Source organism: Astyanax mexicanus, chromosome 1 (assembly GCF_023375975.1).
Source record: "Astyanax mexicanus isolate ESR-SI-001 chromosome 1, AstMex3_surface, whole genome shotgun sequence".
NCBI classification, from domain to species: Eukaryota; Metazoa; Chordata; class Actinopteri; order Characiformes; family Acestrorhamphidae; genus Astyanax; species Astyanax mexicanus.
This window is the reverse complement of record NC_064408.1, coordinates 63722812-63742855: the sequence shown is the minus strand read 5'-3', so window position 1 is coordinate 63742855 and position 20044 is coordinate 63722812. Positions and strand designations below refer to the sequence as shown.

At 34.8% G+C, this 20044-nt stretch overlaps 1 protein-coding gene across 1 annotated transcript; it reads right to left on the bottom strand.

The window, feature by feature from the left end:
* Window positions 1–203: 203 nt before the first annotated feature.
* LOC103036530 (cytochrome P450 2J2) lies at window positions 204–19467 on the bottom strand. Its single transcript, XM_007259508.4, has 9 exons — window positions 19172–19467; window positions 18804–18966; window positions 6310–6459; window positions 5188–5348; window positions 4846–5022; window positions 4598–4739; window positions 3159–3346; window positions 2668–2809; window positions 204–2400 (listed from the first exon to the last, which is right to left on the bottom strand). Exons 1-9 carry the CDS (start codon window positions 19376–19378, stop codon window positions 2201–2203), a joined length of 1530 nt encoding a protein of 509 aa, XP_007259570.3. The 5' UTR covers window positions 19379–19467; the 3' UTR covers window positions 204–2200.
* Window positions 19468–20044: the final 577 nt, after the last annotated feature.

Genomic DNA, 20044 nt, shown 5'->3' with positions numbered 1-20044 from the left:
AAATTCCCTTAGCCCTAAGCGCATGTGAATCTGCTTCAGAGATTAAATAAACGCTTAAATTCTTGTGTTAGCAATTGGTGCATCTTAAAAAAGCTAAATTGACTAATTAGTTTGGATGCTCTGGATAATTCTAGACATATAATGTAGCCCAGGTTTCTCAATTTTAAATTAGATTTTTGCAAATTACAGTGACACATTCAAAATATAATTGGAATAGTATTTTATTGTTACAGTTTATGCAGTTTCAAACATTCAAAGTCAGTACACTGTTTACATTAAATGTTTAACATAAGACACATAAGTCACATTTATGTTAAATTGTACAGAAATGGGATGAACTGATAATCTAAATCAGGTCTGAACAGCAGCATAAGTTGTAGCATATGCTCAGTTCATGCTGTTAAAAGTACAGATTCCTTGAGAAACTTGTGGGCTTCTGTGGATTAACCTATTAAGGTGCATTGAGGAACCTATAAGAAAAGTTTAGAAGAAAATGTTTTCTGAAGATTCCCTAAAGCGCCCTAGGAAGGTTCCTCCACAGTTTCAAACTAGCTTCTTCAGGGATCTTGTAGTTTTAACAGTGACACTACATCTGGTATGTGGAATAGAGCAGGGGTGCCCAAACCTTTTTTGTTGGGGGCCAGAAGGAGAAATATATTTGAAGTCACAGGCCACACTCCATAATAAAACAAATAATGAAATATACCACTTTAAATAATACTTTATTCCTGATTATTTCATTTACACACCATTTTACTTGACTTACTATCTTTATTTTTGACAGTGTTGTGTAAACTAAGCTTAATTTCATGTTGTCTCTTAATATTAAACTCCTTAATTATGGCAACTTTTAGACTCTGTTTTTCTGCGCTAGAAATGCGCACCCTCTCCGCTTTTAGACTCTTTGCCCCATTTTTCTGCGCTAGAAATGCGCACCCTCTTCGCTTTTAGAGTCTTTTGCCCCGTTTTGTCTGCGCTAGAAATGCGCACCCTGTCTGCGCTAGAAATGCGCTAGAAATGCGCACCCTCTTCGCTTTTAGAGTCTTTTGCCCCGTTTTGTCTGCGCTAGAAATGCGCACCCTGTCTGCGCTAGAAATGCGCTAGAAATGCGCACCCTCTTCGCTTTTAGAGTCTTTTGCCCCGTTTTGTCTGCGCTAGAAATGCGCACCCTGTCTGCGCTAGAAATGCGCTAGAAATGCGCACCCTCTTCGCTTTTAGAGTCTTTTGCCCCGTTTTGTCTGCGCTAGAAATGCGCACCCTCTCCGCTTTTAGTCTTTTTGGCCCGATTTTCTGCGCTAAAAATGCGCACCCTCTCCGCTTTTAGACTCTTTTGCCCCGTTTTTCTGTGCTTTGCCTAAATTTCCTTCGGGATAAATAAAGTATCTATCTATCTATCTATCTATCTATCTAGAAATGTGCACTCTCTCCACTTTTAGACTCTTTGCCCTGTTTTTCTGCGTTAGAAATGCGCACCCTCTTCGCTTTTAGACTCTTTTGCCCCGTTTTTCAGCGCTAGTAATGCGCACCCTCTTATAAAAACCTGCTTAACAGCGGGCCAACTTTCATTCTAATTCTAAAAAACCTCGCTGGCCAAAAAAATGCAAATGGCCCGCGGGCCGTAGTTTGGACACCCCTGGAATAAAGGGTTACAAGAAGCAAAACATAAATTGAGTTCCCAAAAAAGTCTGAGAACAGTTGAGTAAGGAGATAACAAAGGTGAATTGATGGATCTTGCAGCCTAATTATTCCTTCATCACTGGTCTTCCCTCCAGGACAGCTACTTACCATTAATTGCCATCCTGCATCTATCCCCTACCTAACACCCAACCACACACCTAACACTGATGCATCTGACACACATCGGATACACAGATTGTAAAACATGTTTATAGCACATCCAAGGTTTCTGAATCAGAAAAAAACATTACCCAAATAAAGCACTATTTAATAATGAGTTGATCATTTCAATACACCATATTTTAGAAAATATAAACATATTCACAAACTGTGAAAAATCATTGCCATGTTTAAAAAAAATTCCAGGCCATTTTGTTATTGAACATTATGGTTGATTTTCAATTGGTAAAGAGCAGCATCATATAAAAACAACAACACCCATACGATTTATATGACATGTTTTGTAGGAAGATTAACTTAAGACAGTCTTTTTTCTTTTAAGTCTTTTTTAAGCAGTGGGTCTTTAGCCTTTTTGAGAAACTGACTCAATTCGGGGAATTGCATTCATTTTAAAAGGTTTAGGATTGAGTGTAACACTAAATTCAAAGTCCAAAGTAGATTTGGATCCAGCTGGAGGGGAGAAAGTGAAGGCTTGTAGGAGAGAGGTGAAAAAAATAAACAGCTCCATGCGAGCAAGTGACTCACCCAGGCAAAGTCTTTTACCTGAAAGTAGATAATGATCAGACAGTCAGCAGCTGACTTTTATTTAAATGCAGGTAATAATAATAATAATAATAATAATGTGTCATTAAGGTTCTTACACAGTATCTCAATACAAACAATGTATGTTACAGTATGTTCAGTACTGACTGCATTTGGTTCTCTCTAATAGTATAAGTAATTATGTACAGTATATATTTATGCTCTTTTGTTCTTAAGGATGAAAGAGAGCCTGTGTTAAGGTATTGTTTAAGTAGAAATCTTACTTACCTGCTGAGAAGGGGATAAAGGCATCGGGTCTAATGAACTCTCCTTGATTATTGAGAAAGTTCTGAGGGTCAAATGAATGAGGAGACTTCCACTGGGTCTCATCAAACAGCACTGAGGTCAGGTTAGGAATGATCTGTGTGCCCTGATAAAGGAAACAAAACAATTTATCCATTACTAGTGTACAAATATACTGTGCAGCTGTTGTCTATGTGAGATGCCAGAACACTACGAAGCAATTTGCATTTGGATTTATAAATGTTTTGCTATTGTGAGTTATGTGTGTGTACAGTGTGTTATTTTCTTCTTTATAAAAGATGCTAAATGTATAGATCAAACAAATAGCATATTAATCATTCATTAGAAAACTATTTACTTTCACTTTTCATATTCTAGTTGAGTAAAAAGTACAGAGAATTGCTTTATACTATGACTGACCTTAGTAGTAGCCTATTGTTTTACAGCAAAAATGTATAAATGGAATTTCTTCTTACTTTAGGTATAGAATATCCCCCCAGTGTTGTTTCCTTAGTGCTCATCCTCGGAACATTTAAAGGTACAATGTTGCCCCGTCTCTGGACCTCATGAATGACTGCATCGGTGTAGGGCATGTTGGGTCGGTCGGCCATACTGGGTCGGCGTGAGTGTCCTATCACTCTATCTATTTCAGCTTGCACCTTTTCTAAACAAACAAAATAACAACTCTTTTATAGAGCTTATTGATATAGTATAAAAAAAAACAATTAAAATACTTTGTGTCTTCAATTTTTTTGTTTAGTTTATGATTAAAAAAATGACAGTCAGCCAAAATATCTAGACTAAAAGTTTCCGACTGTCACATTGTGAAAATGGTATATGGCTGTTTTAGCTTAAGCTGTAATTGTTGGAATAAGTGTTGAAATAGTTTTTAGCCTATTTTTACTTGTTCAGCAGCAGACAAATATGGTAAATATTACACTGTTTACCCAATTGCTGGGCTGAGAAAAAACCCAGCCAATTTTGTGGTGTTAATTAAAAGCATGTACAATGATGGAGTTATTTAATTATTAGGAATGATATTTTCTGAGGTGTTGCTTTGTGTCTGAAAATGATTTGCCAATATGAATTATTAATGAACTTTAATAATAAAATTGTTTGCTAATAAGCCATAATATGTGTTTTTACTGAGTTACTGTAAGGTTGCAGGTATATGTGTCCAAAATTAAAGTTAATTTAATGGAGCCATAAACATTTTGATTATAATAATTATGTTGCAGTTGGCCAACTTTACCCTACAGACTGCATTATTTAGCTAAACTAGCTTGTTTACCAAACAGGAAATCAGTATTCTTCTCTTTAATATTTACACATTACATATACTTACTTGGTTTGTTTGCTTCATTATGTGTTTATGCGTTTGTTGTCTTTCTATCTTTTGTCACTGTTCTACTGTTCTACAAGGATTAGTCTTTATAGCAATCTATTTAGGTTGTATATGTATTACATGCATTTTTAATAAACTAAGAGGAATGGTCATACTGTTTTCATTTCCACTTATGAAGTTTCCTTTTTTTGGCTAATTTAGCTGTGAATTAATATGAGGCCTGTGGTTAAGCTAAAGCATTTATTTAGTTGGAACAGAGGTTTCACAAAGAATTACAGTTTGTGCAAAAGTATCTATACATCCATTCTAAGTAGTAAATTAAATTTGGCAACTTTAACATAAACTCATTTCTGAAACTGACATTTACCTGCATACTCATTCTAAGATATGATTTAATAGGAAATAAATTCTAATAAAATTGACTGATCTGGACCCGGTCACAACGCTAACTCCTAAGCATCGACTAGAGGATGTGTTTGGAACAGTAAAACTCAATCCAATACTATTGAAACCTTTATGGAAATTTAGAGCCTGCCCTTCCACGCGCTAATATTATAAATGATTTCCTACCTTGTATTTCAGGGTATTTCATCATGAATACGAAGGCCCACAGTAAAGTGGTGGAGGTAGTTTCAGTCCCTGCCACAAACAGATCCAGCACAGAGTAGCACAGACCCTCAGTATTAAACCCGGCCTCCTCATCATCTCTCCTCTTTAAACCATGGAAGAAAATCCTTTGTTATTTTAGTATTGCAGTGATAATAAATACTGGTAATAACACCACAATAGCCATACAAATGATCTTAAATCTTAGGTACCTTCTCAATCTCACTCAAATAGCAGTCTATATAATCTCTAGGTGATGAAGGGTCCCATTCTGCTCGATGCTTTTCAATCTCTTCATTCAGAAAGACTTCCACTTGTTTGAAATTTGAGAACATTTCCTGATGGGGTCCTGGCATGAGGCCCATAAAGTGAGGGAAAGCATTGTAAAGCTGGAACATAGAACCAACAACAGAACAAAAAATGCAATTAGGACAGAGCGCAAGGCACAATATTTTTAAGCTTTGGGACAAAACATCTTACATGTTGGTCTTAAGCAGTATAAAACATAAATATAACCCTGTTTTAGACATGGGGATTTCAGATACTCTCTTTACCTGCGCCCAAACAGACCCTTCCAGTTGAATGGCTCTTGAGATCAGACTAAGCATAGTAAGGAACTTTTTGTCTGTATATTCAAACCTTCTGCCAAACACCAAGGAACAGATGATGTTTGAGACCGCATTGTTGATAAAAAAATGAGGGTTGAAAGATTCTCCTGAAATAATAAACAAAAAAAAAATGGAAATGTTTGGTAAAGAACGACATAATCTAACATTATTTAACATTATGTTACATTAGTTTCGACCTTTCTAAGAACTGTCTGGGTGTTTTGGATGTAAGATAATAATAATAAATAGTATCACAATATAATATAGATTTTCACAATTCTGTATTGATTTTTAAAAACACATAGAATTTTCATTTTCATTTAAATGTAAAAGTCAGTGTCGTACATTGGTTCTTTTAGTGTGGTGTTTAAACCCTGGCTCTTAAATAGCACTGTGGTGCTCAGTTTTCATGTCCCACAGTTCTGATTGGATAAAAAGTTAAATTTTATTTACTCAGATTTTGTGTTGTTGTGAGATGTTGGTGTTTCCTTTATACTATGGCAGATTGTTTTTCTTAAAAAAAAATCACAATATATTTTCTTGTCTTCAGTAAAGCAATTTATTGAATTGTAACCCCTGTTTTGTGATATGTATCCTATAGTCAGGTTCTTGCCAGTAAACAACCCCAACTGTCAGATGAAGGAACATACTGAAGTATAGATGACAGACTGGTAGAGAGGCTCACAGATTCAGCTCTTTCTCTTTTAGTAATACTGGATTGGCTAGCTACGTTTTCTGTCTAAAAAAAAAAACATATTTTGAAACAAGACACATCTGCTGTGTGGTTGGTAAATGTGATCCTTCTGTGACCAGTCACCACAATGATTTATATCCAAGGTTATATCCAGACAGGAGAATTTTTATGCTATTATATTATTCATGTATCAATATATCATTCATGGAGCAAACTTTAAATATGTTTATTGTTTTTCCTAAAGAAAGAAATCATGAATTTCAAGGGTTTTGGTCTTAAAAAGCCAAAATAGAAAATATAAACCATGTAAGAAACATATGAGACTCATAAAGTAACTGTGATTATTGTAAGGGCCACTTTAATGAAAATTTTACCTTTCATGTTGATGATGGCTTGGTGAAGAAAGTCAAACTCCTGTGTGATACTGGACTCCAGGTTCCTTTTTCCAATACCGAAGCTTTTCAAAGTGCTGAGAGTAAAACGCCTTTGCTGCTTCCAGCTGTAGCCATTATTAAAGGCTATACCTGGTGTTTACAAAAATCAAGCAAGTCTGTTCAAACTGTCAAAGAACACACAATTATCAGTCACTACATTAAAACCACCAGATAAATATTGTGTGAGTTTTTTCACCTCATGCCACCAAGACATCATTTTCAATTATATTTACATTTATAGCATTTAGCTGACTGATGCTATTATCCAGAGTAACTTACAAGGTTATTTCTATTACAAAGATGGGATAATGTAGTGTTAGGAGTCTTCCCCAAAGACTCTTATTGCTTTAGCACAGCATAGTCACCCAGACCTGGAATTGTACCCCAGTTTCCCACATGGTAGCTCACTGGCAGGCAGTGGTTTTATCCACTGCACCACATCAACCAGTCTCAGGCCCGGAGTGGCTAATCGGGAGATTCGGAAGGATTCCCGATGGGCCAGCTCATGTCAATCTCGAGTTTGGGCCGGTTGGACAGAAAAAACAATTTTGATACCTGTCCCTTATCTAATATCTTATCTTGCATTCACTTCCATTCAACTACGTATGCATTCTCTATTCATCTGACAGCACAGCCCCTACTTCGCAGTAGATTAGATTAGTTTAACCATCTGAGGGAACTCTCCCCTCCCAAATGTTTGAGTTGGTTGCGCCCAAGAGTGTTTTTTTCTGAAGCGATAAAATTAAATACAGCAACAGAATAGCACCAAGCGTCAGTCGGCTGTGACGGAGGGTAAAAAAAGAAAAAAAAAGAAAAGAAGACTGAAGAAGAAGCTGCCAAATGTGCAAAATTAACAAGCTTGTTTTCCAGAGGACAGACTTCAGCTGCAGCCAGTAAACTGAGATATGGAAATAATCTTGAATTGTCAGCTATTGCGCAACGTTTGCAATGTCGACTTAGCGTCGTTTATTTTGTAGAGCCCAATGCACATCATTAACCTCTTAAAGGGGACATGAAACACTTCAAGTATTTAGTATAATTCACAAGATGTATTTTCACTCTAACTAATTTTAGAAGTTTAACAGTTGTCAGTGAAGCGGAATTAAAATAATAAGCAATCTAAATGTCATTTGTTTAAGTAAGGGCAGCGCCATCTTGTCCCAGCGCTGAACGTGACGTCACGAGGTTGGTTCTCGAACGCCTCACTACTATAATCTATGAGAATACCGTAATTTAGATCCTCAATAGATCATAAAATCCAAACCAAAACTCAATGCAGAGCGGGGGAGCACTTTTGTATTGCCCCTGTGTGTAGTAATACTGGGAGTAGTGAAATTTAATAGGGTGAGGAATGAGAAATATTCACTTTCACTTTCATACCTTCAGCGGGGGCTCGCAGCACTGAAGCGTGAGAATCCTCCGGTTAGCCGCAATGCTAGGGGTTAGTGGCGAGCACTTTCTAGACCAGGACTATGTGAAGGAGAGGGGTTTGAGTCAGGAGCATTAGCGCCGGATAAATAAGCTGCAGTCCGAGGCTTTTTTCCTCCGTTTTTTATTTTTCCTCTGATCAGCTGAGATGTACAGACCGTCCGAATGGGTAACGTTACTATGAGAGCAGCAGCTGTACGAGCCGCACGGAACGAGAACACCGCGCTCACCCAGCAGAGCAGCGAGAGGTACCGTTACCGAAAATCTAGATAAAATGACAATTTAAAGAGAACATAGCTAGCGTTAGCTACTTAGCTAGCTATCTTATTATAGCTAGCCAACGCTAGCTAACACTAACTAGATGAAGCTAAGTACCCAGTAAGCTTTCTAACTTCTAAACTGAACGGTTTATCAACCAAACAGTGCCTTGGTGTTTCAATATCCACTTAAATCATGTTCGTTTCATTCAGTCTTAATAGACTCTGGACTTTACATGTTGAATAGCTAAATGTATATAAATTAGCTGGTTAACGGGATGGTAGTAACTTACCTGCTTTGGACGCGCTGCAGGGTTCTGCACGGCTCCACGTAGAGAGAGAATAAACACTCCCAAAACCCCTCGCTCTCAGAAAAGCATCTGAAAAGTCCTGCTCAGGTTTATACAGGAAAGATCTCTGAGTATGCTCCATGTTAGCCTAGTTCAGCTTCATCTTCATCCATAATCTCGACAAACAATAAGCGCTTTTCCTCTAGCTATATGCCTGGGATCTTAAACCAACCAACCTCGTGACGTCACCAGCGCTGCACGGGCAACATGGCGGCGCCCTAGCTCAAACGTAACAAAAATAAATATATTATAATTTAGTGTGTAAACATTTTATATAAAAAAATCCCCCCCAAATAAATTCCATTATATATAATCCCTTAGAAAACTTGTACAAACTGAAATGTTTCATGTCCCCTTTAACACGCCACGAGGCTGAAGTTGGCGTCTTATTCGCCAGTGTCTTATTCGGATTTTCCGGTCCACCTTAAAAAGTCGAAGTACCAATTATTCGCCAGTAGAGAGCAGGGTTGAGCCGAGCAAAACGAGTTTGGCATTTAGGGCATATTACACTGAGAATACATTGCCTGTTCTGGGTATTTCCAGTTGCCCGAACTCCAGATTATCAAATAGTCTGTTGAATTTGACACCACATTATGAAAATATAACTAGTATACTGTGAATAGCCTAAAGAACTTAACATTTAATGTACAGTTTTTTTTATTATGAGCCTCTGAACTTGGCATTTGAGAAGATTAAAGGAGAATAAATTGCCTGTTCTGCATATTTCTAGATGCCCTAAATCCACATATTCAAATAGTCTGTTAAATTTGACACAAATTATGAAAATTTACATATTAAACTGTGAAAATCTTTAATAACTACAAAGATTACTGTACAGTTTATTATTATGACCTTCTGAACATGGCATTTCAGAATATGTCAGTAGAATAAATTGCCTGTTCTGCATATTTCCAGTTACCCTAATTCCAGATTGTCAAATAGTCTGTTGAATTCAACACCACATTATGAAAATATACCTATTAAACTGTGAATAGCCTAAATAACAAAACATATTACTGTACAGTTTTTTTATAATGAGCCTCTGAACTTGGCATTTGAGAAGATTAAAGAAGAATAAATTGCCTGTTCTGCATATTTCCAGATGCCCTAAATCCAGATTCTCAAATAGTCTGTTGAATCAGACACCACATTATGAAAATATACCTATTAGACTGTGAATAACCTAAAGAGCTAAAAATATTACTGTACAGTTTTTTTATTATGACCCTGTGAACTTGGCATTTGAGAAGATTAAAGAAGAATAAATTGCCTGTTCTGCATGTTTCCAGATGCCCTAAATCCAGATTCTCAAATAGTCTGTTGAATCAGACACCACATTATGAAAATATACCTATTAGACTGTGATTAGCCTAAAGAGCTAAAAATATTACTGTACAGTTTTTTTATTATGACCCTGTGAACTTGGCATTTGAGAAGATTAAAGAAGAATAAATTGCCTGTTCTGCATATTTCCAGATGCCCTAAATCCAGATTCTCAAATAGTCTGTTAAATTTGACACAAAATCATGAAAACATACCTATTACACTGTGATGAGCCCAAAGAGCTAAAAATATTACTGTACAGTTTTCTTTATTATGACCCTGTGAACTTGGCATTTGAGAAGATTAAAGAAGAATAAATTGCCTGTTCTGCATATTTCCAGATGCCCTAAATCCAGATTCTCAAATAGTCTGTTAAATTTGACACAAAATTATGAAACTATACCTATTAAACTGTGAACAGCCTTTATAACAAAAAAAAATACTGTACAGTTTTTTTATAATGAGCCTCTGAACTTGGCATTTGAGAAGATGTCAGGAGAATAAATTGCCTGTTCTGCATATTTCCAGTTACCCTAATTCCAGATTCTCAAATAGTCTGTTAAATTTGACACAAAATCATGAAAACATACCTATTACACTGTGATGAGCCCAAAGAGCTAAAAATATTACTGTACAGTTTTTTTATTATGACCCTGTGAACTTGGCATTTGAGAAGATTAAAGAAGAATAAATTGCCTGTTCTGCATATTTCCAGATGCCCTTAATCCAGATTCTCAAATAGTCTGTTAAATTTGACACAAAATTATGAAACTATACCTATTAAACTGTGAACAGCCTTTATAACAAAAAAAAAAATACTGTACAGTTTTTTTTATAATGAGCCTCTGAACTTGGCATTTGAGAAGATGTCAGGAGAATAAATTGCCTGTTCTGCATATTTCCAGTTACCCTAATTCCAGATTGTCAAATAGTCTGTTAAATTTGACACAAAATCATGAAAACATACCTATTACACTGTGATGAGCCTAAAGAGCTAAAAATATTACTGTACAGTTTTTTTATTATGACCATGTGAACTTGGCATTTGAGAAGATTAAAGAAGAATAAATTGCCTGTTCTGCATATTTCCAGATGCCCTAAATCCAGATTCTCAAATAGTCTGTTAAATTTGACACAAAATCATGAAAACATACCTATTACACTGTGATGAGCCCAAAGAGCTAAAAATATTACTGTACAGTTTTTTTATTATGACCCTGTGAACTTGGCATTTGAGAAGATTAAAGAAGAATAAATTGCCTGTTCTGCATGTTTACAGATGCCCTAAATCCAGATTCTCAAATAGTCTGTTGAATCAGACACCACATTATGAAAATATACCTATTAGACTGTGATTAGCCTAAAGAGCTAAAAATATTACTGTACAGTTTTTTTATTATGACCCTGTGAACTTGGCATTTGAGAAGATTAAAGAAGAATAAATTGCCTGTTCTGCATATTTCCAGATGCCCTAAATCCAGATTCTCAAATAGTCTGTTAAATTTGACACAAAATTATGAAACTATACCTATTAAACTGTGAACAGCCTTTATAACAAAAAAAAAAATACTGTACAGTTTTTTTTATAATGAGCCTCTGAACTTGGCATTTGAGAAGATGTCAGGAGAATAAATTGCCTGTTCTGCATATTTCCAGTTACCCTAATTCCAGATTGTCAAATAGTCTGTTAAATTTGACACAAAATCATGAAAACATACCTATTACACTGTGATGAGCCTAAAGAGCTAAAAATATTACTGTACAGTTTTTTTATTATGACCATGTGAACTTGGCATTTGAGAAGATTAAAGAAGAATAAATTGCCTGTTCTGCATATTTCCAGATGCCCTAAATCCAGATTCTCAAATAGTCTGTTAAATTTGACACAAAATCATGAAAACATACCTATTACACTGTGATGAGCCCAAAGAGCTAAAAATATTACTGTACAGTTTTTTTATTATGACCCTGTGAACTTGGCATTTGAGAAGATTAAAGAAGAATAAATTGCCTGTTCTGCATGTTTACAGATGCCCTAAATCCAGATTCTCAAATAGTCTGTTGAATCAGACACCACATTATGAAAATATACCTATTAGACTGTGATTAGCCTAAAGAGCTAAAAATATTACTGTACAGTTTTTTTATTATGACCCTGTGAACTTGGCATTTGAGAAGATTAAAGAAGAATAAATTGCCTGTTCTGCATATTTCCAGATGCCCTAAATCCAGATTCTCAAATAGTCTGTTAAATTTGACACAAAATTATGAAACTATACCTATTAAACTGTGAACAGCCTTTATAACAAAAAAAAAAAATACTGTACAGTTTTTTTTTATAATGAGCCTCTGAACTTGGCATTTGAGAAGATGTCAGGAGAATAAATTGCCTGTTCTGCATATTTCCAGTTACCCTAGTTCCAGATTGTCAAATAGTCTGTTAAATTTGACACAAAATCATGAAAACATACCTATTACACTGTGATGAGCCCAAAGAGCTAAAAATATTACTGTACAGTTTTTTTATTATGACCCTGTGAACTTGGCATTTGAGAAGATTAAAGAAGAATAAATTGCCTGTTCTGCATGTTTACAGATGCCCTAAATCCAGATTCTCAAATAGTCTGTTGAATCAGACACCACATTATGAAAATATACCTATTAAACTGTGATTAGCCTAAAGAGCTAAAAATATTACTGTACAGTCTTTTTATTATGACCCTGTGAACTTGGCATTTGAGAAGATTAAAGAAGAATAAATTGCCTGTTCTGCATATTTCCAGATGCCCTAAATCCAGATTCTCAAATAGTCTGTTAAATTTGACACAAAATTATGAAACTATACCTATTAAACTGTGAACAGCCTTTATAACAAAAAAAAATACTGTACAGTTTTTTATAATGAGCCTCTGAACTTGGCATTTGAGATGTCAGGAGAATAAATTGCCTGTTCTGCATATTTCCAGTTACCCTAATTCCAGATTCTCAAATAGTCTGTTAAATTTGACACAAAATCATGAAAACATACCTATTACACTGTGATGAGCCCAAAGAGCTAAAAATATTACTGTACAGTTTTTTTATTATGACCCTGTGAACTTGGCATTTGAGAAGATTAAAGAAGAATAAATTGCCTGTTCTGCATATTTCCAGATGCCCTAAATCCAGATTCTCAAATAGTCTGTTAAATTTGACACAAAATTATGAAACTATACCTATTAAACTGTGAACAGCCTTTATAACAAAAAAAAAATACTGTACAGTTTTTTTATAATGAGCCTCTGAACTTGGCATTTGAGAAGATGTCAGGAGAATAAATTGCCTGTTCTGCATATTTCCAGTTACCCTAATTCCAGATTCTCAAATAGTCTGTTAAATTTGACACAAAATCATGAAAACATACCTATTACACTGTGATGAGCCCAAAGAGCTAAAAATATTACTGTACAGTTTTTTTATTATGACCCTGTGAACTTGGCATTTGAGAAGATTAAAGAAGAATAAATTGCCTGTTCTGCATATTTCCAGATGCCCTAAATCCAGATTCTCAAATAGTCTGTTAAATTTGACACAAAATTATGAAACTATACCTATTAAACTGTGAACAGCCTTTATAACAAAAAAAAAATACTGTACAGTTTTTTTATAATGAGCCTCTGAACTTGGCATTTGAGAAGATGTCAGGAGAATAAATTGCCTGTTCTGCATATTTCCAGTTACCCTAATTCCAGATTGTCAAATAGTCTGTTAAATTTGACACAAAATCATGAAAACATACCTATTACACTGTGATGAGCCCAAAGAGCTAAAAATATTACTGTACAGTTTTTTTATTATGACCCTGTGAACTTGGCATTTGAGAAGATTAAAGAAGAATAAATTGCCTGTTCTGCATGTTTACAGATGCCCTAAATACAGATTCTCAAATAGTCTGTTGAATCAGACACCACATTATGAAAATATACCTATTAGACTGTGATTAGCCTAAAGAGCTAAAAATATTACTGTACAGTTTTTTTTATAATGAGCCTCTGAACTTGGCATTTGAGAAGATTAAAGAAGAATAAATTGCCTGTTCTGCATATTTCCAGATGCCCTAAATCCACAGGGTCATAATAAAAGAACTGTACAGTAATATTTTTAGCTCTGTGGGCTCATCACAGTGTAATAGGTATGTTTTCATGATTTTGTGTCAAATTTAACAGACTATTTGAGAATCTGGATTTAGGGCATCTGGAAATATGCAGAACAGGCAATTTATTCTTCTTTAATCTTCTCAAATGCCAAGTTCACAGGGTCATAATAAAAAAACTGTACAGTAATATTTTAGCTCTTTAGGCTAATCACAGTCTAATAGGTATATTTTCATAATGTGGTGTCTGATTCAACAGACTATTTGAGAATCTGGATTTAGGGCATGTGGAAATATGCAGAACAGGCAATTTATTCTTCTTTAATCTTCTCAAATGCCAAGTTCAGAGGCTCATTATAAAAAAAACTGTACAGTAATATTTTTTGTCATTTAGGCTATTCACAGTTTAATAGGTATATTTTCATAATGTGGTGTCTGATTCAACAGACTATTTGAGAATCTGGATTTAGGGCATCTGTAAACATGCAGAACAGGCAATTTATTCTTCTTTAATCTTCTCAAATGCCAAGTTCACAGGGTCATAATAAAAAAACTGTACAGTAATATTTTTAGCTCTTTGGGCTCATCACAGTGTAATAGGTATGTTTTCATGATTTTGTGTCAAATTTAACAGACTATTTGAGAATCTGGATTTAGGGCATCTGGAAATATGCAGAACAGGCAATTTATTCTTCTTTAATCTTCTCAAATGCCAAGTTCACAGGGTCATAATAAAAAAACTGTACAGTAATATTTTTAGCTCTTTAGGCTAATCACAGTCTAATAGGTATATTTTCATAATGTGGTGTCTGATTCAACAGACTATTTGAGAATCTGGATTTAGGGCATCTGGAAATATGCAGAACAGGCTATTTATTCTTCTTTAATCTTCTCAAATGCCAAGTTCACAGGGTCATAATACAAAAACTGTACAGTAATATTTTTAGCTCTTTGGGCTCATCACAGTGTAATAGGTATGTTTTCATGATTTTGTGTCTGATTCAACAGACTATTTGAGAATCTGGATTTAGGGCATCTGGAAATATGCAGAACAGGCAATTTATTCTTCTTTAATCTTCTCAAATGCCAAGTTCAGAGGCTCATTATAAAAAAACTGTACAGTAATATTTTTAGCTCTTTAGGCTAATCACAGTCTAATAGGTATATTTTCATAATGTGGTGTCTGATTCAACAGACTATTTGAGAATCTGGATTTAGGGCATCTGTAAACATGCAGAACAGGCAATTTATTCTTCTTTAATCTTCTCAAATGCCAAGTTCACAGGGTCATAATAAAAAAACTGTACAGTAATATTTTTAGCTCTTTGGGCTCATCACAGTGTAATAGGTATGTTTTCATGATTTTGTGTCAAATTTAACAGACTATTTGACAATCTGGAATTAGGGTAACTGGAAATATGCAGAACAGGCAATTTATTCTCCTGACATCTTCTCAAATGCCAAGTTCAGAGGCTCATTATAAAAAAACTGTACAGTATTTTTTTTTGTTATAAAGGCTGTTCACAGTTTAATAGGTATAGTTTCATAATTTTGTGTCAAATTTAACAGACTATTTGAGAATCTGGATTTAGGGCATCTGGAAATATGCAGAACAGGCAATTTATTCTTCTTTAATCTTCTCAAATGCCAAGTTCACAGGGTCATAATAAAAAACTGTACAGTAATATTTTTAGCTCTTTGGGCTCATCACAGTGTAATAGGTATGTTTTCATGATTTTGTGTCAAATTTAACAGACTATTTGAGAATCTGGAATTAGGGTAACTGGAAATATGCAGAACAGGCAATTTATTCTCCTGACATCTTCTCAAATGCCAAGTTCAGAGGCTCATTATAAAAAAACTGTACAGTATTTTTTTTTGTTATAAAGGCTGTTCACAGTTTAATAGGTATAGTTTCATAATTTTGTGTCAAATTTAACAGACTATTTGAGAATCTGGATTTAGGGCATCTGGAAATATGCAGAACAGGCAATTTATTCTTCTTTAATCTTCTCAAATGCCAAGTTCACAGGGTCATAATAAAGAAAACTGTACAGTAATATTTTTAGCTCTTTGGGCTCATCACAGTGTAATAGGTATGTTTTCATGATTTTGTGTCAAATTTAACAGACTATTTGAGAATCTGGATTTAGGGCATCTGGAAATATGCAGAACAGGCAATTTATTCTTCTTTAATCTTCTCAAATGCCAAGTTCACAGGGTCATAATAAAAAAACTGTACAGTAATATTTTTAGCTCTTTAGGCTAATCACAGTCTAATAGGTATATTTTCATAATGTGGTGTCTGATTCAACAGACTATTTGAGAATCTGGATTTAGGGCATCTGGAAACATGCAGAACAGGCAATTTATTCTTCTTTAATCTTCTCAAATGCCAAGTTCACAGGGTCATAATAAAAAAACTGTACAGTAATATTTTTAGCTCTTTAGGTTATTCACAGTCTAATAGGTATATTTTCATAATGTGGTGTCTGATTCAACAGACTATTTGAGAATCTGGATTTAGGGCATCTGGAAATATGCAGAACAGGCAATTTATTCTTCTTTAATCTTCTCAAATGCCAAGTTCAGAGGCTCATTATAAAAAAACTGTACAGTAATATGTTTTGTTATTTAGGCTATTCACAGTTTAATAGGTATATTTTCATAATGTGGTGTTGAATTCAACAGACTATTTGACAATCTGGAATTAGGGTAACTGGAAATATGCAGAACAGGCAATTTATTCTACTGACATATTCTGAAATGCCATGTTCAGAAGGTCATAATAATAAACTGTACAGTAATCTTTGTAGTTATTAAAGATTTTCACAGTTTAATATGTAAATTTTCATAATTTGTGTCAAATTTAACAGACTATTTGAATATGTGGATTTAGGGCATCTAGAAATATGCAGAACAGGCAATTTATTCTCCTTTAATCTTCTCAAATGCCAAGTTCAGAGGCTCATAATAAAAAAAACTGTACATTAAATGTTAAGTTCTTTAGGCTATTCACAGTATACTAGTTATATTTTCATAATGTGGTGTCAAATTCAACAGACTATTTGATAATCTGGAGTTCGGGCAACTGGAAATACCCAGAACAGGCAATGTATTCTCAGTGTAATATGCCCTAAATGCCAAACTCGTTTTGCTCGGCTCAACCCTGCTCTCTACTGGCGAATAATTGGTACTTCGACTTTTTAAGGTGGACCGGAAAATCCGAATAAGACACTGGCGAATAAGACGCCAACTTCAGCCTCGTTAACACGCCCTGGGCCGCCGGCGGGCCAGAAATAGGTCATAATTAATATCGGGCTGTGTTTATAAATAATTATGGACACCCAATATGCCATTTTAAAGCTTAGAATCTCTGTTTTTCAGTTATCTAGCCTATTTAGCTGTATATACTTTCAGAAAATAAAAATTTAGGGCGAAATATGCCTTGTTTATTATAATTATGATTCATAATTTCCATATTTGCGTTTTTTGTACGTATTATATTTGATCCAATGCGGACATGTTATACATCATTCGAAATCGCCTTAACTTCCGGATTACGGATCAGTAAACTTTTTTTTCTGTAGGATGTATGTTTCCTGAATTAGAGCGGAACGTGCTTATATTTTTTACCGCAGCTTTAACTCTATGATCCTTTGATCAGTCGCGCTCACATGCCCAGCCCCCACCCCCAGCTCACCTCATACGCCTGCCTCAAACACCGCTCCACAAACCAGCAGATCCAACAAACCAGTATCCAGTAAACATAATTTATCTCCCAATAGTGCTTGAAGAAATTTGAGCCATAAAATAATGAATATCTATTTTAATCCGCTGTAACACAACTTCCCTTTAAGCTACCCGTATGGAAAGCTTAAAGTCTGATTAAATATTTCATTTTATGGATTTATTTCATTTTTTTTTACCATATTTTGACCATTACATGTTCAATTAAATCATTTTAAGTGTTTTCAATTAATTGTGTAAAGGCTTCCAAGTAATATTAATTCATAAAATTAATTTTTTACCTTTTAAATCTTTATCTGATTTAAATTTGAATTAAACATGTTTAAGTGAAGGGTGTTCTGTTAACTTACCAGCATATACTTGAACTTATATGCAATAAAAAGGCATTGTAAGAGCTAGCTGCTGTTTCATTTATTCAAATTCCTCCTCCATGGAAAAAGTGAGCTTGATTTGGGCATGAAACCCCCGGGCTGAAAAAGGGGCCCACTCCGGCCCTGACCAGTCTACAATACATATTTTGTCCACAAGACATAGACAGTATTCTCAGTAGTTCTGTAGTTCAGTTTTCTGTTTGATTGAACGGACAGTTTCAGTCTCAGTTACATAATTTAGGAACCTTTTGCTGGTTATCCTTTTGTCGTATTTTGGAACACTGTTGGTAAGTACTGCCCAATACATACTGAGAGTACTATGAACGTCCTGCCTGATGTTTTGGAGATGTTGTAACCTAGTCATCCTCAGTAGCTATTACAAATTTGCCCTTGTTAAAGTGTCAAGACAAGACTAATCATTGATTTACTTGCTGCAAGTGGAAAAAGTTAATCAGAGTTAAAAAGTTATTCTCTTTACAACAATCTGTAAAAAAAATGTAGACACCCCAGACCAAGTATTTTTTTTGTTTAAAGTGAAAAGAACAGGTACAAATATTAAAATAATTAATAATACCCATAATTATAATTTGCAATTACTAACATTGTCTTTGGCAGCTCCAAGAGCATGCAAATATATATATATATATATATTTCTTATTTATTTATTTATTTTTGGACCTATTTACTAATATTCACTTACTGTTGCTATTTGGTTAACGTTTGCATCTACAAACATAGAATCAAAAAAAGGAAATACATCTTGATGTGTTCAATGTAAATTTCTTTTTAGGTATTTGGAAGCAGCATGCTGATAAATCTATACCTTGGCATTTGTTGATTTTATGGAATACAGCATTGGGTGGACGATCAGCGAAGGTCTCTGCTTGATCAACAAGAGCTTCCTTTACCAATGAGTATGAGTTTACCACAACAAAATGTGTTCCCCCCAGCTGCAAGCTGTAGATTCTGCCATATTTTCTGGACATCTGTAGAAATCGTCATGAAGCCACATTTAAAGTCAAATAAACCACAATTTTCCACGAAAGTTGCCCATATTGCCCATCCCACATTTTCCCACTGAAACGTAGCAACTGATTTGAAATGTGCAGGTACGCAGTGGATAAATTCCTAGAGTTGGTATTTTTAAAGTGTTTACTGCAGCTCACTAACAGAACATGCATTGCATCTTACCTTGGTCAAGTGAATGTGGAGTTGTTTATGGTCCAGATTGAAGAAATTGCCAAATAATGGTAAAGGTGTGGGTCCTGGAGGGAAATTTTTTGGCTTTCGATTTTTAAGCTGGTCAAAGATCAAGAGAAAAACAATAAAAGACAAGAGTAATATCTTTGTGTCTATCCATGCTGTGGGGAACGACACAAGAATATCCACAACGGCCATTATTCAAAGATTCAGATCCTATTTATGCAGTTTCCTCAGTTCTTTCAGTGTCTGTCTCTCTCTCTCTCTCTCTCTCTCTCTCTCTCTCTCTCTCTCTTGCACAATCACAGTCTTTTTTTCTCTCTTTAAGTGTAGCCAGTGGGTGCAGGGGTGGGTCCAGACAAACAGGTTTGTTTGTATTTCAAATCAATTTAAAGCTGAAACCTGTTGAGTCACACTGGCTAAACTTCAGTATAGATTGAATTTGGGATAGCACACATGACAACTTCATATTATTATCTCTTCCTAACTCCACATGCTAAACGTAACATATTATATATTATATAAGTATAACATATTAAGCATAGTAATTTAACTGAACACATAGAACACACTGAATGTCTAAATTTGGAATGGATCATTTTTAGCCAACTGGGAGATGTAACATAAGTTTACTAGCAATAGTAAGTTACACATTAGTATATATGCATATATAGTGGCATGCAAATGTTTAAGTCAACATATTTTATTGTAAATTCAGAAATCAAGTAAAATATGACCTGGCATAACTATTTGTTAACTTATTTTTAAGCACTAATTATAGTTACAGCTTGTGCATGCTTTCTGTAACCAAGAGTTGTTTGAGTTTAAAACATTTTTCCTTGTAAAGGGCTTCAGTGGGATTTT

What these genes read in the sequence shown, in the direction of transcription:
- LOC103036530 (XM_007259508.4), bottom strand. Translation starts at nt 19,378, where the DNA reads ATGGCCGTTGTGGATATTCTTGTGTCGTTCCCCACAGCATGGATAGAC. An exon ending in TCCACATTCACTTGACCAAG is followed by an intron (nt 18,967 to 19,171) that starts GTAAGATGCAAT and finishes CGATTTCTACAG; the next exon opens with ATGTCCAGAAAATATGGCAG. An exon ending in CTTTATCCCCTTCTCAGCAG is followed by an intron (nt 2,401 to 2,667) that starts GTAAGTAAGATT and finishes ATCTACTTTCAG; the next exon opens with GTAAAAGACTTTGCCTGGGT.